Source organism: Bubalus bubalis, chromosome 18 (genome assembly GCF_019923935.1).
Source record: "Bubalus bubalis isolate 160015118507 breed Murrah chromosome 18, NDDB_SH_1, whole genome shotgun sequence".
Lineage (NCBI taxonomy): Eukaryota > Metazoa > Chordata > Mammalia > Artiodactyla > Bovidae > Bubalus > Bubalus bubalis.
Window position 1 is genome coordinate 7,909,015 of NC_059174.1, and position 27,731 is coordinate 7,936,745.

At 57.9% G+C, this 27,731-nt stretch overlaps 1 protein-coding gene across 4 annotated transcripts in view; it reads left to right on the forward strand.

Annotated features, from left to right (window-relative positions):
* Positions 1–27,731, forward strand: part of LOC102397008 (c-Maf inducing protein) — a 211,854-nt gene that overhangs the window by 180,121 nt on the left and 4,002 nt on the right. For all 4 annotated transcript variants that reach the window (XM_044932148.2, XM_006044476.4, XM_025268445.3 and 1 more), the window contains 10 exons: positions 5,242–5,595; positions 13,263–13,328; positions 17,887–17,913; positions 18,206–18,254; positions 20,793–20,900; positions 23,817–23,933; positions 25,019–25,159; positions 25,497–25,544; positions 26,569–26,715; positions 27,473–27,578. In XM_044932148.2, the coding sequence (XP_044788083.1) occupies positions 5,242–5,595; positions 13,263–13,328; positions 17,887–17,913; positions 18,206–18,254; positions 20,793–20,900; positions 23,817–23,933; positions 25,019–25,159; positions 25,497–25,544; positions 26,569–26,715; positions 27,473–27,578 (1,163 nt within the window). The remainder of the gene's footprint in view (positions 1–5,241; positions 5,596–13,262; positions 13,329–17,886; positions 17,914–18,205; positions 18,255–20,792; positions 20,901–23,816; positions 23,934–25,018; positions 25,160–25,496; positions 25,545–26,568; positions 26,716–27,472; positions 27,579–27,731) is intronic.

Consider the following 27,731-nt stretch of genomic DNA (forward strand, 5'->3'; position numbering starts at 1 on the left):
GCTCCTAGGATGCAGAGTGACATAGGTGCCATTAGTCATATGAACTTCGTATGGTGATCTCTGGGGCCATGAGGGAAGATATGACGTGCAGGGCGCAGGCGGCATCTGCAGCAGCAGCCGTGTCCAGTTGTTCATGCGGGGCACTGCGCAACTCCAAGAGGGCCAAGTCGTGTCCAGGCAGCACTAGAGCCGGGGCCGCCACAGGAATGTATTTCAGTCCTTAAAGAAGAGGCAGTGGAGCATCGCTGAAAGCCTGAGTGAACTGGGCAACATGCAGATGTCCTGCCGGTCATTCCTGAGTGCCTGTTTCACGCTCTACAGCAGCTTATGTTTTTTTTAAAAAAAAAAGAGGAGGAGGAGGTTGAGAGTAGTACACAGCCTGTACAGCCGTCCTCGGCTTCCCCATGTACACAGGTGGTCACGTGCCCTGGCCTCGCAGCTTGCGCCTCTGGAGCTGATGCGCATGCGTGTCAAACGCAGGCCACCCCAGGAAGTAGGAGGCGCATCAGGGATGTCACACACTCTCAGGCTCCTTTTGCTCCCGCAGCCTCTCCCTCCCCAGCTCACTCTGCAGACACCCAAGCTGGGACTCAGGTCTCGGGGCAGGAGCAGGAAACGGCACCTCCCAGAGTTTTCCCTCTGAGTCTCCACGGCTCTGCCTGGGTGCCCTGGAGCAGGGATTCCCTGACTCGGGATGCAGAATGGAATCTCTCTCCCAGATGCCCCCCAGGAGAAAGAACCAGAATTACAAACGAGGCACACTGTTGCACACAGAGGGACCTGAAGATGGCAGTGACCACCTTCATCCTTCTCTCATCCTTTCTCTTTTTTTTGTTTTTGGGTGGGGGCAGGTCTTATTGGCTGTGCCACACAGCATGCAGGGTCTTAGTTCTCTGACTGGAGATCGACCCAGGCCCCCTGCATTGGGTGTGTGGAGTCTTAACCACTCTCCCCACAAGGAGATCCCCTGCCCTCCAACACTCATTTAGTGAGGATCCATGGGGTGCCAGGTGCTGACGGCACAAGAGTGAAGCAGCCGCCCCCCGAGTGGCTGGTGAAACGGTGGACGGAGGGGGCGGGGAGTGAGAAAGCGAGTGGCGAGGTTGGGGCTGTGATGAAAGGAGCCAGAGGCATCACTCACGTGGTCTACAACCCCGGGTGCACTTCAGTCACCCAAGAGGGCGCTACAAAGAAATAATCTGTCCAGGCGACTGTGAAGCAGGCGCTTAAGGACCACCAATAGACGACACGTGACCACTGGCCGGCCCACCTGCTCCGCCAGGCCTGGGTGCCTGCCGGTCCCCTGCCTGGGTCCTCCTGTCCTGCCTCCAGCCCCGCTGACAGCCTCCAGCCCCGCTGACAGTCTACAACCCCGGGTGCACTTCAGTCACCCAAGAGGGCGCTGAAGCCTGCATGAAGCTAAGCATAAAGTAAACCCTGGGACGCAGCTCCTCATCGCTGGGCTTCATCCATCGAGAGACAAGTACGAGGTTTATAGCAGCGTTGTTAGTCACAGCCCCAAACTGAGATCTGCCTCGAGCCCAGTGTCCTAGGGCAGACACGCGGATAAGCTGTGGTCTGTTCACACGGAGGAATACCGCAGGGCAGCGAGAAGGAACGAACCAGTGCACCCGGCAAGCCGGGGATTAATCTCCCAAACACAGTGTGAAACAGAAGAAGCTATAGAGTGTAAATCTTGTTCCTTAAAGTGCAAGAACAGGAAAACAAATCCAGGGTGATAGAGGCCAGAATAGTGGCTGCTGGCAGGTGGGGAGTTAGGCGTGAGACGAGCTTCTGGGCCTCAGAAAAGTTTCACGTCTTGACCATGGTCAGTGGTTCTCAGCTGGGGGGCAGCTTTGACCCCCAAGGCATATCTGGCAGCGTCTGGAGACATCTTGAGTTGCAGAAGGAGGGGTGCTGCTGGAAGAGTGGGTGGAGGTCAGGGATGCTGCTGAACTCACTGCCCTGCATGGGGCAGCCCCCTCGTCCTCCCAGGAATTACCTGAACTGTCTGGGAGCAAATATCAGGCATGTCCGCGTGGAGGAACCCTGGTCTGGTGGCTGTCTGTTACACCAGGGAACTTGTGACAGTCACAGAGCACTGCACCTGAGATCTGTGGACTCACCTGGACTGACATCACCCCAGGGGTGTGCTGGAGCCCTGGCGTGTTCGGATCCCACAGTCAGGGATGGCACGTTGGCCGTTGAATCGGTCACGGTGGGAGTATTTATTCCAGGAAAATCAGCAGGCACTACCCCTCAGGGCTCCTATTTTCTGCAGAGTTGGTTGTGAGATATTTACCAACGTCCCACTGGTTATATCTTTAAAAGGAAAAGGAAAAAAGGGTGCCTGGGCCCCACCCACTGCAACTCTGATTTAGTTGGAATGCTCCTGGCATCAGGTTCTGTTTGGTGTTTTGTTTTTTTTTTAACACCTTAGGTAAATGGCGTGTGTGGCCAGAGCTGAGAACCCCTGCTCTAGGGGAAAGAGAGGAAGGGGTTCTGCGGAGCGGTGATGCTTAAACTGACACATCCTGGCTGTCAGCGGGGCTGGAGGCAGGACAGGAGGACCCAGGCAGGGGACCGGCAGGCACCCAGGCCTGGCGGAGCAGGTGGGCCGGCCAGTGGTCACGTGTCGTCTATTGGTGGTCCTTAAGCGCCTGCTTCACAGTCGCCTGGACAGATTATTTCAAATGCAGACTCCTGGATGCCGCATCTCTGGGCCCGGCCCGGGAATCTGCATTCTTGGCAAGCTCCAGGGGTGAGCTGCTTCAGGCGAAAGGCCCCTGCAGGGAAGGTAGTGAGGGAAACTGGCTGTGACCCGAGCAGAGAGAGGGACAGAGGCGGAAGATGAAGTTGGAAAGGAAGGCCGGGCCACGGAGGGACCTGCACTGCTGAGCGTCTCCCACCTTCCACGCCGAGCTGCTCCTGGGGTCCTCCTGCCAGGCCTGCTTACCTGACAGACCCCCAGGAGCGCTGGCGCTGCTGCTCAGGGACCACTCTTTGAGTGGCAGGGCTGTACCTGCCTTAGAGGTTTTCTTCTAAGGGCATTGTAGTCACCTGTGGGTTTTAAGTAGAGAAAGGACTTAATGTCCGTTTCTGGAATCCCCTCTCGCCACTGCTGCAGAGGCCAAGCGTGACCTTGGGCATACCATTAGGCAGTGGTTGCAACTCGGTGCCCAGGTTGGAGGCCTGGGGAGGGTGAAGCGGGCCCTGGTGCCCTCCCCAGCCCACACGGGCGGCTCCAACTCCCTACTCAAGACAGCCCCGCTTCGAGGCCCAAAGTAGCTTGGGTTCTGAGAGCCACCGTGAGCCCTTCCAGGAAGTCACGCCGCGGGCTGCAAGACCTTTCCTGGGCTCAGGTCCCCCCACCCTGCTGGTCAGTCCCTGGAAGATAGAGCCCCACGCCGTCCTCCGGGCCTGTCCGCGGCGCTCTCTGTGGGTACACAATGTCCTCATACACAAAAGAACAGACAAGCTGACCCAGGTTAGCGTAGCTCGCTGGAAAATCACCCAGTCTGAGCCAAACAGCCTTGAAAATCCACTCCTAAATCCCAGCAGAGGCGAAAGGGATGGAGCTGAGCCTTTGGGTAGCAAGTCGGCTCCGAGCCCCTGGAGTCAGCTAGTGCGCCCCCACCACGGACCACACACAGTGTTCCATGAGCCATAGAATTCTTGGACTTCAGCTCAAGGGTTTTGTTTTTTTCCGCAGCAAAGCTTAGAGTGTATTTATCAAACATCCTTGGTGGGCTCTGCTCAGACCTGGCTCATGGCATGTGCTAGACCATTTGGGCCCTCTGAATGCGGTGGGTGTGAGTTGTATGCCTGGCCCACGTGCACAAGGAGCGTGCACGTCTCTTTGGACACATAGCCACGTGCGTGTGGCCCATTTAGGGAGGGTTGGGACAAGCAGCTGTTTGTGGTCACATTGTTGTGCTCTGAGTCCCTGAGAGCAGCAGCCTCAACCTTGACAGCACACACAGGGAGCCCCAAACCTTACTGGTGTCCGGACTCCACCTCAGAGAGTCAAACCTAATGGGACCTCGGGATGTTTAGAAGTGCCCCAGGGGACACTGGTGTCCAACCAGGGGTGGAGAGCTCTGGTACAGGGGCAGGAAGGGTGAGAATGGCAGGTGGAGGAAATCAGGGAAGACTGCTTGGAGGAGGTGGACCTGCATAGGCTCATCCTGCATCTTAGAAGTGGAGGCAGCAGCCTGGTTTCACATCCCAGTCCCGCCTCCCCACTAACAAGCTGTGCCATCTAGGTAGTCATTTGACCTCTGGTAGCATCTTTTCTCATCTGTAATGTGGAGAGAGTAATTCCTCCTCTTCAGAGATATCTGAGAATGTCTGTGTGAAAGCGCTCGGCACCGTGCCAGCCCAGGGGCACCAACAAAGGACGCCCACTTCTGGAGTTCCCTTCATTCTGAAGTGCCACCTCGCAGTATTTGGAAGCACCCAGGGAGGGGGCATTTTACCTCCCCGATGCTCTGACGAGTCCTGCCGTAAAGAGGCCCAGCATGTCCCACTCACGTGTGACCTCAGGGATGCCACACCACCCTTTCCCAGCTAACACCTGTTAACCCTCTGCACACGCGTCATTCCTCTAGGTGGTGGAGAGCCTATTCTGGGCAGTTAGCCAAGGGTGGTGGGGTGCTGCAGATAGGAGTGACCTGCGGACCACAGGGGACCAGAATCTGAGGTTTGGGGTCCCTTGGAAGAGTGTTCTGCGGTGGAGAGCAGACGCTGAGCTTTCTCAGCCAGCAGGGATAGGGTGGCAGAGGCGGGGCTTGGGGCTTGTCCCGAGGACCTTAACCTTATGGCCTCAGCCGGAGGGGACAGTTAGACCACAGGAAGCAACCGGAAGCCAGATCGCTAGGAGGTCTCCAAGGTATGTCCAGAAGGCGTCTTGGTGGAGGTGGACGCCGAGTCAGTACTGAGCCTTACGGATCAGTAGAGAGGTCAGCATTCACTCATTCACAATCGTGTGTCAACCACCTGCTGCGTGTGGGGACGCCAGCATGTGCCCTAGTGACAGGCGGCCCAGTTCAGATGCCACCTCTGAACCTCCACCTCTCCTTGTCTGCAGGCCTTGAGCAGGCCTGTGTGCTCGCTGGTGGGTGGGAGCCGGCCCCCCACCCGATCTGGGGCTGCAGGGGCCACCGAGCAGGTGCAGCCCTGCCCGTGAGGTCCGGGACCCCCCCAGGGCCGCACTCACGGCCCTCCCCGCCTCTCCCGCAGCCGTGACAACTCCCCCAGCCTGAAGGAGATCCGGAACGGCTGCCAGCAGCCCTGCGACCGGAAGCCCACCTTACCTCTGCGCCTTCTGCACCCAAGCCCGGACCTGGTGTCTCAGGAAGCCACGCTGTCCGAGGCGCGGCTCAAGTCAGTGGTCGTGGCCTCCAGCGAGATCCACGTGGAGGTGGAGCCCGCCAGCACTGCCAAGCCGGCGCTGACGGCCAGCGCGGGCGACGACAACGAGCCCAACCTCATCGACTGCCTCATGGTCAGCCCCGCCTGCAGCACCATGAGCATCGAGCTGGGCCCGCAGGCCGACCGCACGCTCGGCTGCTACGTGGAGATCCTCAAGCTGCTGTGAGTGACCCCGCCGGCCAGGCGCCTGGGGTGGGGGGAGGGGCTCACAGCTGGGGGTGTGAGTTGAGTGTGCACACGCATGAGTGTGGGTGCACAGGATGCAGACATAGGGCGTGAGGGCACAGGTTTTGGGGGTGTTGGGAGTGCAGGCCAGGCTCTGTGTGTGCGTGTGTCAGGCATGGCACAAGCAGGATGTCCACACATGTGTCCATGAGTCTGAGAATCTGTGAGTGCACACGCCTGCCCAGGGTGCGCTGCAGTACGCGGTACCCGAGTGTGTCTGTGTGTGGACACCTCGGCGTGTTGTGTAAGGTGTGGGCTCATTCTGAGTTTGTGATTGCCCTCGTGTGCATGTGAGTGCCTTTGGATGTATGAGGGCACGACAGCGTGTGAGTGGTTGCCTCCGTGTGTGTGACTGTCTGCATACACGAGCTGGATGTGGGATGGATGTGGATGCCTCTAAGAAGCCCATATGTGTGTTTCAAGTGCATGTACACAAGTGTGGTTGTGTCTGGGTGCTTGTGCTGCTTCTGTGCATGCGTAGCTCTTGAGTGCTCACGTGTGGGTGTGAACACTGTGCACAAGAGCTGGAGTATGTGTGTGTTTCTCTGTGTATGTGTGCAGAGGTGCCCATGAGCCAGCACGTGAGTGTATTGCGTGATCTATGCATGCTCCGTGTGCATGGTGTGTACGTGGTGTTGTGTCCCATAGCCTCATCCGGTGGGCAGGGAGGAGCGTGCTGTGCAGATGAGGGTCTGCGTGCCTGGCTGGTGGGAGGAGCCTTGGGCGGGAGCCAGGAGACGCGATCTGCTCTGGGTGGTGCTTCTGAGCTGGGTGCTCCGGGCCTGTGCATGCCCCTTCCTGAGCCTCGGCTGTGGGACTCTGAGGAGCCTGTGGTGTCTGTGAGGGTGAGCACGTGCATGCACGCACAGGCACACACACACACACCTGTGCAAACAGATACACACCTGTGCACACACATGCATGCACATATGCACACGTTAAGCAATGGCTTCTTGTGTTTGGAGGCAACTGGATGCAGCCCCCTCAGACTCTTCCTCAGCCCTTGCTTTGGCCCCTGAGAGGAGGCAGGGGTCTCCCAGGGCTCAGCCCAGCTTGGCTCATAGTTCTGGCAGCCAAGGCCAGCCCAGAGTGCACGTGCATTTAGCAATGCCCAAAGCAAATCCCAGATTCTGCCCAGAGAGCACCCCCCAGAACGCATCTCAGTTTGAGGCTGAAGAACTGCCCACCTCCTCCCGGGGTGGCAGCCAGCCCTCCGAGGGACAGACCAGCGCGGTCCCGCCTCCTCCTCTGGCTGGGCCCTGGTCTCCTCCCTGGACCCCTGAGTCCAACTGTTCTCTGCAGACACCTGGAGCTCCTGGGCCTTGTGGTGGCCTGGGCCCTGACCCATATTTCTCATTAAGCACTAAGGGTTTGAGTTTCATCACACAGTTGACACTCATTTTTTTTTTTCCCTTCTTTGTAAACACATTCATGAATGAAGACTCTGTTCTTCCTAATCTGCTTCCAGACCTCCTGCCTGCCCACACCGCCCAGCTGCCAGGTCGTGGGTGGGGGTTGGGGGGCCCACCGGGCAGTGTTCCTGACCGCCACTCGGAGCAGCCCCTCCCGCCGAGTTCGGGGGTCTCCACGAAGCAGGGTGCACACTTCCTGAGGCCCTTTTCCCCATGGGGGTGCTCAGAGCACAGTTTGGGCCTGATTACTTCTCCTGGCCGCTCTCCTCTGCTAACTCTGCCGCCTGCTTGAGTCCCTGGCCCACCGGAAGGCCTCACATCTGTCAAATCCGCAAAACCTCCAAAGCATGATCCGCTGGAAGAAGCACACACTCAGAGTCAGGCTGTTGGGTTCAGGGGCTGGGGATGTCCGTGTCAACTTGGGACCGGGGGCTGGTTACACGCCCTCTCTGCGTCATAGCTGCCTCCAAGCAGAGAAGGCCCGGGTACAGCACAGAGCAAGCACCCCCCAGGCACAAGTACCGGGCAGATGGGGGTTACTGTACTTTCAGTAAGAACAACAACTGTATTTCCTCTATTTTAAGGTACTGTTGGGACTGAGACACATCATCTATTTAATAACAGCACTTAGGGGGAAAAAATTATGGGATTCAGTGCAGACTCAGTTTGCAAGAAACGTGCATCTGAGAATTGAGGAAGTGCTGCCATAGGACTTAGTCTGCTGTGTTCTCGGGGCCTCGGTTTTCTCATCTGTAAAGTGGGTGTTTAGCTCAGAGAGAAGAATTTAGGACTTGGTGAGAGTGGACTGCTGTGATCAATAGGACGGCTCACTAGATGAGAGTCGTGTGTAGACAATGAAAGAACAGAGGCTCTCGTGTGAAATTGAGGGGTCTTTCCAGCACATTGTGGGGTCCAGAGAAGCCCTGCCCAGAGCCAGGGCCCAGCCTGGCAGACCGCATCCACAAGGAGCAGGCGCCTCTCTGTCCTGAGAGAGTGGGCGAGAGTCCCGGTTAGTGGCCTGCCCACCGGAATGCCTGCAAACCGTTCGAGTCTGACACCTTCAGAAAGGAACATAGGCCACAATCAGCTCCCCGGAGACTCTTGAAAGGAAGAGCCCAGCACAGGTCAGGGCTGACACTGAAATCATGGTGTGAGGGCCAGGCTGGGTAGGACGATGGGAAGAACATGCACTTGGGAGTCAGACAGACAAGCTTTGGCCTCTAGTCATCTGGAGTCCAGCTCTTAGCCTGCTGGGCACGTATGTGCAGTTCACACATTCATGTATCCATCTCTCCATGCATTCTTTCATCAAACACTGACTGCACGCCCAGAGGGCCGGGTTCTGTGCTAAATGCCAGGGCCCCTTTGCTCGAAGCCTCTGCATCCCAGTAGTGCCAAGTGCTGAAAGCAGTGGCATCGCCCGGTGGGGTGGAGCGTGGGAATCTCTAGGCACAAGTGCCGCGGCAGGCCGAGGGATGTCCTTCTGTCCAGGAAGAGAAAAGCTGCCGTCACGAGGGCTAGATGGGCATGTTGGCCATTTTCTCATCAGCTCGAATCTGTCTGCCTGCTTGTTACTTTTGCAAACACCTGGATTTTGAAAGAGGCCTCAATGGGCTAGGGTCAGCTGGAAGATGCCTCACCCTTCTGGGGCCCGTAGGGAAAATGCAGATGGACTTGGGGTTGTTCTAGTGACCAAGAAACATACTAGTGACCAGAATGTAAAAGGCAGGTGCTGGGGACATGGCCCAGGACAGCCCTGCTCGGTGAAGAACTTGCTCGGCCAGACGTGTCGGACGGCACAGCTCTGCAGAGGGGAAACATCAAGGGTTTGGTGCAAGGAAGCGGGGAGACTGGAGACCCTGGCAGATAAGAATGGCTGAAATAGCCTCCGGCAGGCTGAGAGATGGAGAGAGGGGCTATTACAGGCGAGGGGCCAGGATGAAGCCACAGAGTCTGATGAGGCTCTGGGGTGCGGTGGACTAGAACCCAGCCAGCATCCTCTGTCCTCACGAAGGTCCCCGGGCCCCAGACGCGACCACTACCAGCTCACCCTCCACCAGCCGCTGTCCGCCCAGTGGGACTCAGGATCGCGAGCTGGGTTCCCTGTGGGGCAGGGGTGGAAGGACCACCTCCTTGGTTGCACATCAGTCCACATCTAACTGATGAGATGCATTAGGACTCTGAGTCTGCCTCTCCGGGCCTTGGTTTCCCAGTTGTGAACTAAGGATGGTCCTCCTGGTCAGTGCGTTCCGGCCCCCAGGGCTGCCTTGAGCGTTCAGTGAATTCCTGCGTGCCTCGTGTCCGCCACAGCACCTAGCACCTGCGGGCTTGTGGTGAGGATGGGTACCTGGTCCCCACAGTCAGCGTCTCTGCACGTGGGCCTCTGGCGAGGGTTTTAGATGTTGCTGGCAGAGCAGCAGAAACTCACATCTGTACGTGTGTGCGCAGTGTACGTGTTCGAGTAGGTGGACCCATCTGTTTGGAACCTTGCAGATACAAATTCCTGGGGCACGTGGCCGCTCAGTAGAGTCCAGACGCTCCCTGGTGCACCCGAGAACCCTGGATCCGCCTGCAACCCGGGAAGGTCCCCAGCGGGGTGACGGGGCCAAGAACGGGGCTTTGCCCAGGTTGCCGGCTGCAGAGATAATGGCCACTCGTTTCTCACTGTGGATTTTAATCCCTGGGCCAGCTGGTTGGCCTGTTGAGGGAGCAGATGGTTGTGCGTGTGACGGCAGGAGCAGGGCAGGGCGAGCTCCCCTGCCACACCCTCCTGGCACCCTGGTCTGCCTCACCCCAGGTGCCCTGCTCACGGTCCTCCAGGAAGGCCGTGGACCTCCCGCCGGTCCCCCAGGCCTCGCTCTGCCCTAGTTCACCACCCCCCCAACCCTGGAGCCCCTTTGAGGACCCCACCTCCACCTCAGGGAGCCACCCTGCAGGGTGTGGCTTCAAGGGACCCGGGTTCGGGTCAGACGCTGCGTGCGGGCTGCCGTCAGGACCAGGCCTGCCTGACCCAGACCCATGTGCTTCTGAGAGGCTCGTGTGGCCCCAGCATTTCTGGTTGGGGTGTCTCCCCAGGCACCTCATCCGGGGACGGCACAGAGCCCCGGTTTCATGGCACCGGTCGAGCTGGGCCGCAGATCTGCCCAAGTGCACTGTCTCCTGCCAGGTCAGGGCGGTTGCCCACACCCTCAGAGCTACCCCGCCCTCACTTCCTACGTCCCCCGCCTCCCCGGCCCAGCTTGACCCCGGTGTTACCCACCCGCAATCTACCCGCGCCCGCGAAAGGAAGTCCTTGGTCACGTCGGCGCTGAACCCCTCGTGGAGCGGCGCGGGGCCGGAGGCCTGGGTCTGATTCAAGTGCAGCTTCTCCCTCGTCAGCTCCGTGACCTTCAGCAGGCGTCCTGGCCTCTCTGGGCCTGTCTCGCCTCCGTAAGCAGGGGTTAGGGGAGTCCGTGCATGCTGTTTGGTCCCCAGGGCGCACCAGAGGCCTTGAGGATGTTTAAGGGCCCCTGTTCCACCCTCGCCCCCCTCCCTGAGCCTGGGGAGGCCTGGCTGTCCTGTGCTTCCTGGGCTGGGCTCAGTCCTCCCAGTCTGACTGGCAGCTCTCCCTGCCCCCCAACAGGCCGGCCTGGCCTGCCAGCCTGGAGGCCGGCCCTGCTCTCAGGGTGCTCGCGACAGGCGCCCTGCTGACCACGGGGTCCCACCCCATCCCATGGGCCTGGCCAGGCCCCGGCTTGCGCACCCGGCCTCGGCCCGACACTGCCACTGGAGCCTCCAGACTGGTCACACTGGGCGTTTGGAGCAGGTCCAGGAGCCGGCCACAGACTTGGAGCTGGGCAGGACTGCGGCCAGGAAGGACAAGGCCCTCCCCCTCGTCCTTCGCCCCTGGTTCTCCTCCTGGTCCTGCCTGAGCTGCCGTGCTGGGCTGGGCACCCGCTTCCACCCAGACCCCAGCCCAGCTGCCCACTTGGCACCAGGTGACACATGCTGTTCACCAAGCAGTGGTGTGACGTCCCCTTCCGTTCAGGAGTGAGCCCCGGGCCAGGCAGATCCCACCCGGGAGCCCGGCAGGCACCCACAGTCCCGGCCCGACCCCGGCCTGGGCCTCTGACACCCACTCTGGTTTGTGGTTATTGTTCAGCTGCCCTGTCGTGTCCGACTCTTTGCGACCCCATGGACTGCAGCACGCCCAGCCTCCCTGTCCCTCACTATCTCTTGGAGCTTGCCCAAGTCCGTGTCCACTCTGATTATGGAGGATTTAAACATTGCTTAGAATTTTCTGTATTAGCAGCCTTTCCACACTGAGCATTTTTTGTCATCTTTCTTAAACCACAAGAAAAACTAGTACGTGCCCCTTTTTGAGAACGGGAATGGGCCTGCCTCTGCAGATGGAAACAGTGGGCCGGACCACGGACTCAGGAGCCAGGCTCCCGAGTCACAGTGACCATGTGACCTTGGGCCTGTGCTCACCGAGACTCAGTCTTCTTGGCTTTAGAATGATGAGCTTACCGGGTACCCTGGAGGAACGCAGGTCTGATCCACACATGTGCCTGGAATAGCCTCTGGCTTGTGACGGGTGCTGTCTACAGCGTTTGCACCGATTATTCTTAAATTTGTCTAGAAACCATGAGTGAGTCAGTGACATGTGGGGGCGGGGGGATGGGTTCAGAGGGAGACGAGGCGCCTACCGAAATCGGCGACGGCAGGTCTGAGGTCAGAGGGGTTTCCACGTCCTGACAGGGGTTCCCTTAGCCCAGCACCCCCCGCCCCGGGCAGTGGACACCCAGTCTTGCCACTGGAGTCTGAGGGCCTGGCTGGGTATCCTCGCTCCCAGTCTCCCGGCTGCCTGAACTCGGCCGGGTGGGGAGGCATTCCAGGCCTCACTTCCTCACCTGGAGGGCAGGTGTGGTCCTCCCGTCCTCAGGAGCCTGTCCTGGGGACTCAGAGAGCCAGGCTGTGCCCAGCACACGGCCTGGTAAAGGGCTCAGTAGACCTCAGCTGGGCCCACCCCAAGGACGTATCTCAGGCTCACGAGCCTTTCTGGGAATCCTTTCCCGTGCGTCCAGGGCTTGCGTTTTTCCTCAGCTCACTCCAGCGTGTGCGTGGGACCCAGGCTGCCCCACTATCGCCGCTTTGTGTGGAGGAAGGAGGGCTGGGAGCACTTCCCGACCCGGGGCTTATCTAAACCGTGCTGGGTGAAAAGATCTTCCTCCTTTTTTGGGAATAAAGTACAGGCAGACACGTGGCATATAAACAGATACTTTATGCTGAGAACACAGTTAGGGGAAGTGTTGAGAAAGTCCCTTGGGGCGGGGAACAGGAAGGCCTGGCTCCTGGAAAGAAGGTTGAGAAACTGAATTCTGGGAATTCCCAGGGGTAGGATCTGCGCTACCCCTGCCAGAGGCCCAGGTTCAACCCCTGGTTGGGGAAGTAAGATCCCACAAGCTGCGGGGTACAGCAAAAAACACCCCAAAACAAAAAACCATCGAACTCTATACACAACCGAGTCCTGGGGCCATAGGACCAAGAGCTAGGTCTGGGGCCTGGGGCCACCCTCTGCTTAGGCCAGGCTCTCACAGAGACCTGGGGGCTAAGAAACAACAAAAGTGCATTTTCTCTCATTTCCGGAGGGGCTGGCACTCTGGAATCAAGGTGTGGCTACTGTTGGTTTTGCCTGAGGCCACTCTGCTTGGCTGGGAGGTGGTCACCCCTCTTTGTGTATCTGTGTCCCGAGCTCTGCTTATGGGGACACTGGTCGGGTTGAATCGGGGCCCGCCCCAGTGATCCCAGTTTACCTTGCTCTCATCTTTGAAGGCCCCACCTGTGTAAAGCTACTGAGGCCTCGGGGTTAGGCCTTCAACGTGTGAATCTGCGGGGGCACGTTCCAGCCCACAGCTGAATGGTGGTCTGGGAGCTGGGTGCAGCAGCTGGGACGTGGAGTCCGGGAGCTGGGGGGCTGGCCCCTTCGGTGGCCGTGGCCAAGTCTCTGGACAGGCTTGACAGGCCCCGCTGCCACATTGCAGATGGCACGTGCTTGTCCCTCAGGGTCCCTGGGAGCCAAGGTGACCGAGAAGAGTCAGAGCCATTGTGGTCCCTGCCTGACTCTCGCCCCATCTCTGACCCTCAGTGATGACGCACCGTTAACCTCCCCGGGTCCAGACCAGACCTGACCGTCACCCCTTCTCTTTCCAGGTCAGACTATGATGACTGGAGACCATCTCTGGCCAGCCTGCTTCAACCCATTCCATTCCCCAAAGAGTAAGTCCCCCACACGTCCCTGGAAACCTTTGGCCTAAGAGAACAACCTTCGTCGTCCACCCTGGCCTTAGTGGGGGGACTGGTCAGGTCATGGGACGCACCTGGGGACACCACAGATGACAGAGGGAGGTGGAAGTGTTGGTCCTCGGCCGTGGGACTCCAGGAATGTTCACATCCCCACCCCGAAGAATGGGGACACCACCTCATTGCATGGTTGGATGGCTTCACTGGGCCACGAATACAAAGCTCTCTGCACTGGCCTTCAGGCAGTCAAGTTAGCGTTGCTTACAGAGCATCAGATGGAGCTGGGCGCCTGCCCGTCCTGTCTCTGAGGACCAGAGTGAAGATAACGCGAGTGGGACCACTCCGTCTGGGGTACAGCCAGATGCTGAACGCTCCCTTGTTATCCCCATGACGGTGATCTCGCTCCACAGTGAGCTGGGCCAGAAATGGACCCTTCAGTCTCTCTGGATGGTCCTCATCCTGATATTGAATTTATCTTGGGGAAGAGGGAGAAAGCTGTCTGATGGATAATGGCCCGAGGGGAAGGCTCTGTCTCCATCAGATCAGATCAGTCGCTCAGTCGTGTCCGACTCTTTGCGACCCCATGAATCGCAGCACGCCAGGCCTCCCTGTCCATCACCAACTCCCAGAGTTCACCCAGACTCACGTCCATCGAGTCAGTGATGCCATCCAGCCATCTCATCCTCTGTCATCCCCTTCTCCTCCTGCCCCCAATCCCTCCCAGCATCAGTCTTTTCCAGTGAGTCAACTCTTTGCATGAGGTGGCCAAAGTACTGGAGTTTCAGCTTCAGCATCATTCCTTCCAAAGAAATCCCAGGGCTGATCTCCTTCAGAATGGACAGGTTGGATCTCCTTGCAGTCCAAGGGACTCTCAAGAGTCTTCTCCAACACCACAGTTCAAAAGCATCAATTCTTCGGTGCTCAGCCTTCTTCACAGTCCAACTCTCACATCCATACATGACCACTGGAACAACCGTAGCCTTGACTCTACGAACCTTTGTTGGCAAAGTAATGTCTCTGCTTTTGAATATGCTATCTAGGTTGGTCATAACTTTCCTTCCAAGGAGTAAGCGTCTTTTAATTTCATGGCTGCAGTCACCATCTGCAGTGATTTTGGAGCCCAGAAAAATAAAGTCTGACACTGTTTCCACTGTTTCCCCATCTGTTTCCCATGAAGTGATGGGACCAGATGCCATGATCTTCGTTTTCGAATGTTGAGCTTTAAGCCAACTTTTTCACTCTCCACTTTCACTTTCCTCAAGAGGCTTTTGAGTTCCTCTTCACTTTCTGCCATAAGGGTGGTGTCATCTGCATATCTGAGGTTATTGATATTTCTCCCGGCAGTCTTGATTCCAGCTTGTGTTTCTTCCAGTCCAGCTTCTCATGATGTACTCTGCATATAAGTTAAATAAGCAGGGTGACAATATACAGCCTTGACGAACTCCTTTTCCTATTTGGAACCAGTCTGTTGTTCCATGTCCAGTTCTAACTGTTGCTTCCTGACCTGCATACAGATTTCTCAAGAGGCAGATCAGGTGTTCTGGTATTCCCATCTCTTTCAGAATTTTCCACAGTTGATTGTGATCCACACAGTCAAAGGCTTTGGCATAGTCAATAAAGCAGAAATAGATGTTTTTCTGGAACTTTCTTGCTTTTTCCATGATCCAGCGGATGTTGGCAATTTGACCTCTGGTTCCTCTGCCTTTTCTAAAACCAGCTTGAACATCAGGAAGTTCACGGTTCACGTATTGCTGAAGCCTGGCTTGGAGAATTTTGAGCCTTACTTTATTAGCATGTGAGATGAGTGCAATTGTGCGGTAGTTTGAGCATTCTTTGGCATTGCCTTTCTTTGGGATTGGAATGAAAACTGACCTTTTCCAGTCCTGTGGCCACTGCTGAGTTTTCCAAATTTGCTGGCATATTGAGTGCAGCACTTTCACAGCATCATCTTTCAGGATTTGGAATAGTTCAACTGGAATTCTATCACCTCCACTAGCTTTGTTCGTAGTGATGCTTTCTAAGGCCCAGTTGACTTCACATTCCAGGATGTCTGGCTCTAGGTCAGTGATCACACCATCGTGATTATCTGGGTTGTGAAGATCTTTTTTGTACAGTTCTGTGTATTCTTGCCATCTCTTCTTAATATCTTCTGCTTCTGTTAGGTCCATCCATACCATTTCTGTCCTTTATTGAGCTCATCTTTGCATGAAATGTTCCTTTGGTATATCTGATTTTCTTGAAGAGATCCCTAGTCTTTCCCATTCTGTTGTTTTCCTCTATTTCTTTGCATTGATCGCTGAAGAAGGCTTTCTTATCTCTTCTTGCTATTCTTTGGAACTCTGCATTCAGATGTTTATATCTTTCCTTTTCTCCTTTGCTTTTCACTTCTCCTTTTCACAGCTATTTGTAAGGCCTCCCCAGACAGCCATTTTGCTTTTTTGCATTTCTTTTCTATGGGAATGGTCTTGATCCCTGTCTCCTGTACAATGTCACGAACCTCATTCCATAGTTCATCAGGCACTCTATCTATCAGATCTAGGCCCTTAAATCTATTTCTCACTTCCACTGTATAATCATAAGGGATTTGATTTAGGTCATACCTGAATGGTCTAGTGGTTTTCCCTACTTTCTTCAATTTAAGCCTGCATTTGGCAATAAGGAGTTCATGGTCTGAGCCACAGTCAGCTCCTGGTCTTGTTTTTGCTGACTGTATAGAGCTTCTCCATCTTTGGCTGCAAAGAATGTAGTCAATCTGATTTCGGTGTTGACCATCTGGTGATGTCCATGTATAGAGTCTTCTCGTGTGTTGTTGGAAGAGGGTGTTTGTTATGACCAGTGCGTTCTGTTGGCAAAACTCTATTAGCCTTTGCCCTGCTTCATTCTTCACTGCAAGGCCAAATTTGCCTGTTACTCCAGGTGTTTCTTGACTTCCTACTTTTGCATTCCAGTCCCCTATAATGAAAAGGGCATCTTTTTTGGGTGTTAGTTCTAAAAGGTCTTGTAGGTCTTCTTAGAACCGTTCAACTTCAGCTTCTTCAGCGTTACTGGTTGGGGCATAGACTTGGATTACTGTGATATTGAATGGTTTGCCTTGGAAATGAACAGAGATTATTCTGTCGTTTTTGAGGTTGCATCCAAGTACTGCATTTCGGACTCTTTTGTTGACCATGGTGGCCACTCCATTTCTTCTGTGGGATTCCTGCCCAAAGTAGTAGATACAATGGTCATCTGAGTTAAATTCACCCATTCCAGTCCATTTCAGTTCGCTGACTCCTAGAATGTTGACATTCACTCTTGCCATCTCTTGTTTGACCACTTCCAATTTGCCTTGATTCATGGACCTGACATTCCAGGTTCCTATGCAATATTGCTCTTTGCAGCATCAGACCTTTCTTCTATCACCAGTCACATCCACAGCTGGGTATTGTTTTTGCTTTGGCTCCATCCCTTCATTCTTTCTGGAGTTATTTCTCCACTGATCTCCAGTAGCATATTGGGCACCTACCTACCTGGGGAGTTTCTCTTTCAGTATCCTATCATTTTGCCTTTTCATACTGTTCATGGGGTTCTCAAGGCAAGAATACTGAAGTGGTTTGCCATTCCCGTCTCCAGTGGGCCACATTCTGTCAAATCTCTCCACCATGACCCGCCCGTCTTGGGTGGCCCCACGGGCATGGCTTAGTTTCATTGAGTTAGACAAGGCTGTGGTCCTAGTGTGATTAAATTGACTAGTTTTCTGTGAGTATGGTTTCAGTGTGTTTGTCCTCTGATGCCCTCTTGCAACACCTACCGTCTTACTTGGGTTTCTCTTACCTTGGGCGTGGGGTATCTCTTCACGGCTGCTCCAGCAAAGTGCAGCCATTGCTCCTTACCTTGGACGAGGGTAACCAGGGCCTAAAATGCCTGCAGGCCTCTGTTTTGATAGATGCGAAGCAGCGGGCCCCGGGAGGCCACCACGAGCCCTCTGCGGAGCCTATTAACGAGACCATGTTTATGAAATGCGGCCCTCCAAGGGGACATTACCCTCGGTAATTGCCCCATTTGCCGGCCTGGCTGGTCCCTGCAGCCCCCAGGACGTGAGACCGGAGAAATCCGACTCCCAAGGGCAGTGGCATCATTGGCGGCAGCCCTGGCCCCACAGCCCGGGGGACGCACCTGACAATGATCCATGATGCAACTCTGCCCCAGGAACGGTCCCCGACCGCCGCTCTGATGCGAGCCGGCAATTAGCGTGGCCGCGCCTCAGCGGTGGAGCGATTAACAAACACACCTGGGTCCCTGGTGCCCACGTGCAGACACGCTCACGTGCACCCCGCTGAACGCCGCTCCTGTTCACCGGGGCGGGCCCGGGGCTCAGCCTGTTCCCGTCCTCACCATGTCCTGTCGAGTCGGGACACAGTGTCCGTGTTGCCTGCTCAACTTCCTGTTCGTGCCTGGAGCCAGGCCTGCCATCCCCAGGGGCAGGCCTGCGGGCCACTGTGCTGTCCTCGCGAGCACCCTGCTCACTGCACTCTTCCCCTTGTTTCTATTCCAGAGCTCTCGCCCACGAGAAGTTCACCAAGTGAGTATTCGGGCAACACCCGTTACCCTCTTCCAGTATGCACATCCCCTGTGCTACAGGCATCCCCCAGCGACCAGCCGTCCTTCCGGCCAGTCCTCCGCACGTTCATCCGGGGAGGCGAGGATGGTGCCCCTTGGAAGTTCTCCCAAGACATGTGTCCCTCCAGGCCCGCCCGGGCATCTCCTGATCCTGCCAGCTGAGCTGGCACCCCATCCCATCCTCAGCCTCCCCATCCCGGTCCACCCCAGCCAGGACCCCGGGCGCGACTCTGTCCCCACCCCGTCTCTTTCAGGGAACTGAAGTACGTGATTCAGAGGTTCGCCGAAGACCCTCGACAAGAGGTGAGGCCGCCCCGTCCCTGGCAGGCACGCTGTCCCACCTGCAGCAGGGCACCCATGGCTCTGCTGGCACCTCCCTGACCCCCTCGGGCATCCCGACAGTTCACACGGGCCCCCTCCCCTGCCTTTGCTCAGACACAGCCCCCGCCCCGCGTGTCTGAGCCCGGCCCGTGATGCCAGCGTTCTACTGTAAACGCAGGCTCACCAGAGGTATTTCCTAAGGCGGTTTCTCCTTGGAGCATAGGCCTCGCTTTAGAGCCAGGCCGGCACCAGGGCTTCTAACTGCATTTGAGATCATGGCACATCCTCTCTGCTGTTCTGAGAGCAGCGGGCCAGGGATGACACTGCACTGGGATCTTCCCGGGCACGATGGCCGAGGCCTGCCCCAAGGGGCTGCTCCCTGCCTGCAGCAGGTGGCCTTCAAGCGCAGCAAAGCCTTGCAGCCCAGGGCCCGTGTGTGAATGGGGACTCAGAGTGGGCTGGGCGCCCACCCCAGCCGTACTCCCATCACACAAGCGTAAGGGCAACAGCCAGCCTTCATGAGGGGCTCACCCTGCATCGCGCACACACGTTCTCGTTTAATCCTCATGGCAGCCCTATGAGTAGGTGCTTTTATCACTCCTATTTTGCACCAGAATCACCCTCTTTTTGGAGTTGAGAAAACTGGAGGTACCTGCCCAGGGTCACAAGACGGGTGCCCTGGCTGGGACGGGAACCATACCCCGGGAGTCGGGCTCCGGAGCCTGTGTAGGACCCAGCCCTGCAGCATGCACACTGGGCGAGGGGGAGAGGGGCTGCAGGGGACCGCCCTGGGGAGCTCAGGCCCCTTCTCCGCACATGGCGTCTGGGACATGAGGGGGCTGGCTCCCGGGCAGAGACAGAGGGGGACCCAGGCACCCCCAGCAGAGCCGGAGGACAAGGAAGGCAGAGGAGGAAGGGGTTATTCTCTGTGGGGCCAAGGCCACGCTGTAAAGCCTTGTTCTGGAAGGATCCGAAAGGATCTAGTTTTAAAGCACCACGATCCCACCCCAACTCCAAAAGTGGTCCTCAGGCATGAAGCAGTAGACTGAGCTTCTGAGAGTCCGGGTCCCAGGGATGGCCTCCGCTGCTCTTAAACCTGAGCCATTCCCTGCTGGAGGCAGAGTCTGAGTCCTCCCGGAAAGGGAGGCTTTATTTCAAACAGACTTTGATGTTGATGAATGAAAGTGGTGCCAACTGCTTCCCAGAGCGGAGCCGCAGCCCAAGTGCCGGGAGCGGCATCTCCCAGGCGGGGTTGCCCTGCGAGGACACGGCCCGCAGCAGGCCCCGCCCCGCCTCGCCTCCCCTCTCCCCTCCTCACCCGCCTCTCTCCCCCACGCCCCTCTACCTTCCTTGCGCTTGCCCTCTCTCCCCTCTCCTCCCACCTTCTCCATCTCAGATGGAGCCAGTGGCTGTTTTCTTATAAATCATTTGCTGGATCTGCTGCACAGAGTTCCGTACTCTGGATCTCTCATTTCTTTGAAGTAACTCAGTTGACGTTCGGAGGGGAATCACAGCCTGGCCGCCCCTGCGTGCTGTTTACTTGTGCGGGGGTTGTGATCAGTGGGCTGTGGGCAAGTGGCTCCTGGCAGCAGGTTGGCCTTCACTCATGAAGGAAGTGATGGGGCTCTCGCCTCGCTCTCTGCTGAGGATGGGGAGGAGGAGCACAGGCCTTTGTCTGTCTCTCTCTCTGCAGTTACATTGGGGCCAGGGTGGATGTGGGGTTCCTCCCACATACGCACATGTGTTTGCACACATGCACATACCCACAGGTGGACACATGGCACTCTGGGAAGGGAGCTGACAGCTGCGGAGAGAGCTGGGGGCATTGAGATTGCCCATGCTCTGCACAGACTGGTTTTCCTAAAAGAGGGTGTCAGGGTCCCAGAGCTGGGGGGTAGTCAATGGGGCAGAGCCGACCCGAGGATGGCGCCCATGAGGGTAGAGCAGGGGAGAGGCTGACCCCCAGGGTTGGAGGGACAGATGCCCCAAAAGTGAGGGTGAGGGATGCAGGGAGCAGACACTGCAGTAGTGAGGGGGCGGGGCGGAGGTTCCAGAAAGGAGAGCAGAGTGCAAGAGGGGGGACTTGGAGACACGAGCAGGGAGAGGCCCAGACAGGAGGGAAAAGCAGCTTCCCTATCAGAGGCACAGGAGAACGCTGTGGAGGTCCCTTCACCCCTCTGCCCCAGCTTCACTGGGGCTTTAGACTGGGCAAGTCTGGCTTCATTCAGTGAAGACTGGCTTCATTCTGGGTGACTAGACAAGCCAGGGCCTGGTCGTCCATCTCCAGGAGCTGGTGGCAGACAGCTGGAGATCCCCCTGTGTGTGATCATCAGTTTTTCCTTAAAGGCCTTTCCTGGAATTTAGGAGAAGGCTGGGTATGTCTGGGCTAAACCAGGTTGAACAGTTTTCTTAAGCATGAGCATGGGGCTCGTCTGGGCCTTGGGTGTTGGAGTGCGTGGATCATGGGCCCCCGTCTTCGTGGGTGCACAGGACTGACCTAGCGCGTCTCCTCTGCCGCAGGTCCACTCGTGCCTGCTGAGCGTGCGAGCCGGCAAGGACGGCTGGTTTCAGCTCTACAGCCCCGGAGGGGTGGCCTGCGATGATGACGGGGAGCTGTTCGCCAGCATGGTATGTGGGGTGCGGGGAGCACCAGAGCTCTGTGAGGGCGCTGGGTTCACCCCTTCTGAGCAGTGAGAGAGCTGCCCTGTGCCCGCTGGGGCCTGTCCCGAAATTTCCAGGCCGAAAGGATGCTGGTGATGAAGACGGTGATGGTGACGCCAGCCCTGAGTGTCACCTTCCCATGTCTCACCTGAGTGGGCACTGAGCCAGAGGGCCCCCCAGAAACATGAGGAGGGACACATCCTGTCACCCCATTTTACAGTCGAGTTAACTGCTCAAGCTAGTGGGTTCACTCTGCACTCCAGCGCCGTGTAGGTTGAGGGGACTGAGCACTTGCTGGTACAGGGGCCCCAGAAGTCGTTGCAGGTCCACCCGCTCATCTGATCCTTGCACTGAGAAGTCAAGGTCAGGATGAGCGGCCCACCTTGGAGATGACGGCTCTAGAGGTCACCAAACCAGTAAGCACGCCCTTTGGTGGCTTCCCCTTTCCCTGCACACTGCGGCCATCACCCCACCTGACCACGCACCGTCTTTCTTCGTCTTCAGGGCAACCCATTCCCTTAACTACTTCTATGTTGACAAGCACAGAGAGGTGCAGGGGCGTGCCCGAGGTCACACAGGCCTCTGGCCTCCACGACCCTCCCTGTGCCGGCCCATACTGTCCGGAGCCACTCTCCTTCCAGTGGCAGAGGGAGCAGACGCCCCTTCCCCAGGGCAGACGCCCCTCCAGGCAGCTGGTGCTCTCACCGAGCCTGCTTCCTGACACAGCTAGCTCTGTTCCACAATCACAGGTGTCCCAGAGCGTGGGAAGGCACAAGCCTAGGCCAGCCGTGGCTAAGGTCGCCGCCCTGCCCCGCGCTAGCCTGATGACCTTGGACCAGTATCTTCCCTCTTCGGCCTTCAGTGTCCTCGTCTGTGAAATGGGGGTCGTAGTCCCGGCGTCTTGGGGTTACCGTGGTCATGGCGATGCTAGGTGCGAGGCGCCTGGCGCTCCGTCAGCGCGCACAAGGGACGGCCGTGGTTCCTCTCGTCTCTGCTGGGCAGCCGGTTCAGTGGAGTGAGCAGCTTGTCGTGCCCTCTGCGGTGAACTTAGGCTGGTGTTTGCGCTGTGACAACAGACCCCAGCGCTGCCTCTGGATCCTTGCTTGGAAAGGGGCTTATTTTTAGGTTCCTTTTCTTACGCGCTCACTCACCACTCCTCATCACCTGCTGCCTGAAGGCCCCCTTCAGAGTGCCCTGTGCATCCTGGAAATGCTGGCCTTGCCTGCCTGCACCACCTCTCTTTCACTTCTCCTGGGCTCCTCTGATGTCACAGTGTCACCATGGCAACGTTTCGTGGTGCTGTTCCCCCACCCCCACCCCAGTGCAGTGAATGTGAACGAGAGAAGCCGGGAGCTGGCAGCTCCCCAGCCTGAGAGATTGCATTTGTGAGCCAGAATTGTTAATGATGGAGCGGAAAGGGGTCTATGTGGGGAAGGAAGCAGGCGGCTCCAGGATGGCGGTGCAGCGTTGCCATGGAGACACGTGGCACGGACGCTGTCCCCTGGATGCGGCTGCCGCTTCCAGCCGTGGAAGGGCATCTGCTCCACTGTGAAGTCAGGAAGGGCAAACCAGGTGGCTGGGGACCCTCGACCCTGAGGCCCGCCCGCAGGTGCGCTAGAAAGAAACAGATCTCTGTACTGGAGTGCAGCTGGTTTACAGTGTCAGGTTACTTGCAGGTGTACAGTGAAGTGAGTCAGTTACACGTATACATAGATCCACTCTTTTTAAGACTCTTTTCCCAACTAGGTCATTACAGAGTACTGAGCATAGAGTTCCCTGTGCTATACAGCAGGTCCTTGCTCGTTAGCTGTCTTATATACAGCAGTGTCAATCCCAATATCCCAGTTTATCCCCTGCCCTGACCCTTTCCTGCCAGTAACTGTTTGTTTTCTACATCGGTGACTCCTGTTTTGTATGTAAGTTCATTTGTACCCCTTCTTATTAGATTCCACATATATGTGATATCACAGGATGTTTGTCTTTCTGCACCTGGCTGACTTCACTCAGTATGACAATCTCTAGGTCCATCCAAGAAACACAGTTTTCTTAAAAGCCGTCCCGCACATAACCCAGATGGAGCAGAATTTACCCGTTCCTGGATTTCTGGGGCAGGTGCCTTCGGGGCCTCAGAGGGCACTGGGGACGGGGAGACGGGGCTCCACAATGTCCCCTGCCGCGCGTGTGCGGCCGGGCCCTGTGCACCCTGAGCACGCACCTCCAGAAGTTCCTGCCAGGCTTGACCGTGCCTAGAACCCAGGGGGCCAGATGTTAGCACAGCCCCAAGGACGGCGGGAGAGGGGCTCCTGTGCGTGTGTGTGTGTATGTGTACAGGGCGTGGGTAAAATGTACACACCGTGAATCCTACTACCTCCACCGCTTTTTTATGTTTTACTGAAGCATAGCTGGTTCACAGGGCTGTGTTCTTTTCCGCCCGCCTGAACCCTTTTTGTGTGTCTGGTCTGTAGCATCAAGTGCACTGATGCCAGTCTGCAGTCATCACAGACTTCATGTTCCCGAACGGAAACTGGCCCCACTCTAAAATCGCTCACTCCCCACTGGCCCCCACCCCGCCCCCTTCTGTGTCTGTGGTCTGACTGCATCCCTCCCAGGAGTGGGCCCTGCAGGGTGTGTCCTTCTGGAACTGGCTGACCTCAGGCAGTGCGGTGACCGCAAGGTTCATCCCCGTGGGAGCCAGTGTCAGAGAGGGGTCCTCTGAACCCCCGGGGAGCGTCTGGTGATGGTTTCAGATCTGGTATCCAGACGGGGTGTGGGGTGCGTCCGGTCAATATCTTCCAGCCTCACAGTCTTTGGGCCACAGGCAGGCACCGTGGGGCACAGCCCGTGGCAGTCACGGCCCCTCACCTGGCCTGTGTCTCCTCACAGGTGCACATCCTCATGGGCTCCTGTTACAAGACCAAAAAATTCCTGCTCTCCCTGGCGGAGAACAAGCTGGGACCGTGCATGCTCCTGGCACTGAGAGGGAACCAGACCATGGTGGAGGTGAGGAGCCGGCCCCATGCCCTGGCCAGGCGGCCGACTCTCCCAGGCCCTCATCCTTGCTGATGGAGCACCTTCCAGGAGCTTCCAGGCGCCCAGAGCTACTGCAGGAGCTGGGCCACGGCAGCAGACGAGGCAGCCCTCCCAAGCTTGGCGGAGCAGGAGACCTTCATCAAACTGTCTGCTCATTCCACGTTCATTTAACTCGTGATCATCTGTTGGTCTCAAGGATTGAGCAGGTTTCTGTTCTGTCCTGCCTTTTGCTGCAGAACAGACTACCTCCAAGCGGGGGCTCCAAACAGTGATGCTCATCTGTTTTGCTCCTGGGTCTTCAGATGGTTGGGCTCCGCCAACTGCTTCTCACTGTGGTCTCTTAATGGGGTGGCGGAGGATGGGGGCGGGCGGGCTGGGTCTTCCCGAGGCTGCCCCCTCTGCATGTCCAGCGCTGACCTGAGGGGACTCAGGCCACGGAGACGGAGCAGCTGGGGCTCCCAGGCCACTGTCGGCACCGCAGCCCTGGCCTTAACCTGCCCACTCGCCAGCCTCGGGCATTCAGTCACCTCTCTGTTCCCCAGAGCCCCCAGCAGCCTGGGGCTCCCAGAACCACTGTCCAGACAGACCAGGCAGAAGCCACGTCTCTCCTCCGGCCTCCACCTCAGAGTCAGGCAGCATCACTTTCTAGCCACCAGAAGGGAGTCAGCAAGGCCGGACCCAGGGGCAAGGACAGGAGTTAGACTTCACCTGTCGGCGGGGAGGGCATCAAGCAATCAGACCAAGGGGAAAGAGCGTGGTCTGTCTCTCGGGCTCCCCCAGCCCCCGAGCCCAGCTGCATCGTGCATGGAGTGTTGGCCAGGTGCTGCCGGCGCTCCCATGACACGGGGGGCGCCGGGGCAGGCAATTCCCCAGCGTCACACAGAGGGTGGGAGGAGAACGACCTCCGATCGCAGGGCACCCCAACCCCGGCCCCTCCGCAGGCGCACAGGGCTCTCGGGGCACTCGGGACAGGCGAGGGTTGGGCCCCCCAGCCTTTGCGGAGCAGCCCTGCCCGGAGTCCTGGCTGGCGGTGACATGCCTCCTGGTCTCGGCAGATCCTGTGCTTGATGCTGGAGTACAACATCATCGACAACAACGACACGCAGCTGCAGATCATCTCGACCCTGGAGAGCACGGGCGTGGGGAAGCGCATGTACGAGCAGCTGTGCGACCGGCAGCGGGAGCTGAAGGAGCTGGTAAGCGCGCGCGGCTCCGCACAGGGAATCCCGCCCCGGGACCCCCTTCCCACCCCATGGGCCTCTGCCTCCCTGACTCCTCTAATGTCCCAGAATCTGGCTGGGCTGGCCACCCCCTCTTCCTTGAGGGACCTTCGTGGTCTCAGTTCCCTGTGTTTCTTGGAATCACCTCTCTGATAAACCACCTGCACTCGGGCCTGGCCTCGGGGTCTGCCCTGAGACCAAGACCGTCATGTTGTCTACCACTGCTGTCCTGAGAGGTGTTAGCTGGAGGGGGGCGGTCCAGGGTGAACGCTCAGGGAAAAGTGGGTCGTAACCAGCTGGCTTCTGTTTGCAGCAAAGGAAAGGCGGGCCCACCAGGCTAACACTGCCCTCCAAGTCCACAGTGAGTTGGTCTCCTCCTGGGGGCTGGGTGGAGGGAGGAAGGTGGGCTAGTCCTCCCTGGGGTTGGGGGCAACAGCAGGCAGCCTCTCTTGCAGGTGATGGGGAGAGGTGAACAGGGACTCAGTGGTGCTTCACAGGCCAGCTTTTCTAGGCTAGAACTGTGTTGCAGGAAACCAAACGTGATAAAGATTACTGTTAATATGTTGCAAGTTATTCACAAAAGCAACACTAATAGCTCACACAGGTTGTGCGCTCATGTGTCAGATTCTGTGCCGACAGTTCATTTTACCTTGACCCTCAGCCTTATCAGGTCAATGCCTCTTTCCTTCCCCATTTTACAAGGTCTTCAGGGATCTTAGTTCTTTCTGTCCTCCTGCCCCCCCGTCCTTGGCACATAGCTTCCACTTCACAGTCCAAAAGAGCTGCTCAAGCTCCAGCCATCTAATCTCCATTCAAGCCATGAGGAAGAGGCAAAGAAGAACACCAGCCCTTCCCTTTATGGACCTTCCTGGACATTCCAATGGACACATCTGCTTATATACCATTGTCCGGGTTTAGCACATGGCCCCACCTAGCTAGGACATAAGCCTTAATTCAGGGCAACCAGTTGGCAGCTAGCACTCAAGGATTCTACCACAAAGATGGAAGGGACCCTCAGCGACCTCAGCATCTAGTGCTCATACTCGCTGATCCCCACAGGCCTTAGTGTTGAGGGGACCTCAGTGTTTTCAGGCGGGGAATGGGCACAAGCCTGGGAAAGAGAGAGGGTCAGACACACACACTCACACTGTGGGAGGGACATGGCCTCGGAACCCCCAGCGGTGACTCAGGGTGTGACTCAGCGCTCCCAAGGCTTTCTCCAGCCAGGCAGCTGCCACCCACAGAGACGTGGAGGCAGCCCCGCCCTCCTGGACACCCCACTTTGTCCCCACCCACTGGCCCATGCTGTCCCCCCAGTTAGAGCTCTTCATGGGGAGGCCCCAGGCCTCCCCCGAGACCCCGCCTGCCCATTCACCCACCTGCAGGACGCCGACTTGGCTCGTTTGCTGAGCTCTGGCTCCTTCGGAAACCTGGAGAACCTCAGTTTGGCCTTCACCAACGTAACCAGTGCCTGCGCTGAGCACCTCATCAAACTGCCTTCTCTCAAGCAGCTAAACCTGTGGTCCACTCAGGTACGCGCGGCCTGTCCACTGCACCCTCCTCCGTGCCTGCCCTGCACCCCTGCCCCAGGCCTGCCCTGCACCGTCCTCCACGGCCGGCTTTCTGCCCAGGACCCGTGGGTCCAGCCACTCGATCCCCACGCCCCTCTGCAGCCCAGCACCCACACCCCCGCAGGGTCCCAGGCCAGAGGAGGGCTAGGCCCCGTGAAGCCCAGCGGCCCGTCTCACAGTTGGAGCTGCCGAGCCCAGAGCAGGGACGTGCCGGGCAGAGCCTGGGGGAGCTGACGCGGGTCTCAGGCCCCCGCCTGGGGGGCTACAGGCAGCCTGTGGGTCTCCTCTGGGTGATGATGAACGTGCGGCACACAGCGCGCTCTGTCCTGCCCGCGCCAGTCCGGCTCTTAGGCTCTTACTCCCCGGCACGTGTGCTCTGCACGCCCCCGTGAGGTGCAGGCCCGCCGACACCTCATCTCTCAGCCAGGGCCCCCAGCTGCCCCCCGTCCCAGTGGTAACCACAAGTCGCTGGGTTCACAGCCCCCCTTGACAGATGGCAACACTGACTCTGGTGGGGGAGCAGGGCCCTTGTCGGGGCCGCGGCACCGGCAGACCCGGCCTGGTGTGAACCCAGGTCAGGGAGGTGGAGTCTCTGAAACAAATGAGAGCAGCCTCAGGCCTGGGCCGGGTCCCGGCTGCTTCCTCGGCCTCTGCCCCAGCCCCAGGTTTCTGGGGGAGGCCCAAGGCGGGCCCCAGACTGAGGGCGTCTCTCCCGCAGTTCGGAGACGCCGGCCTGCGGCTCCTGTCGGAACACCTCACGATGCTCCAGGTGCTGAACCTGTGCGAGACGCCCGTCACCGACGCCGGCCTGCTGGCCCTCAGCTGTGAGTCCACACGCCCATCCCCTCAGGCCTTTCTCCGTCCCCACGGCACACGGGCACCACATGCTCGCTGAGCACCTCCTCGGGCCAGGAGCACAGCAGGGGGCTCTCCCTGCCCTCGTGGAGCTGGTGTCATTGAGAACAGGAAACGTGAGC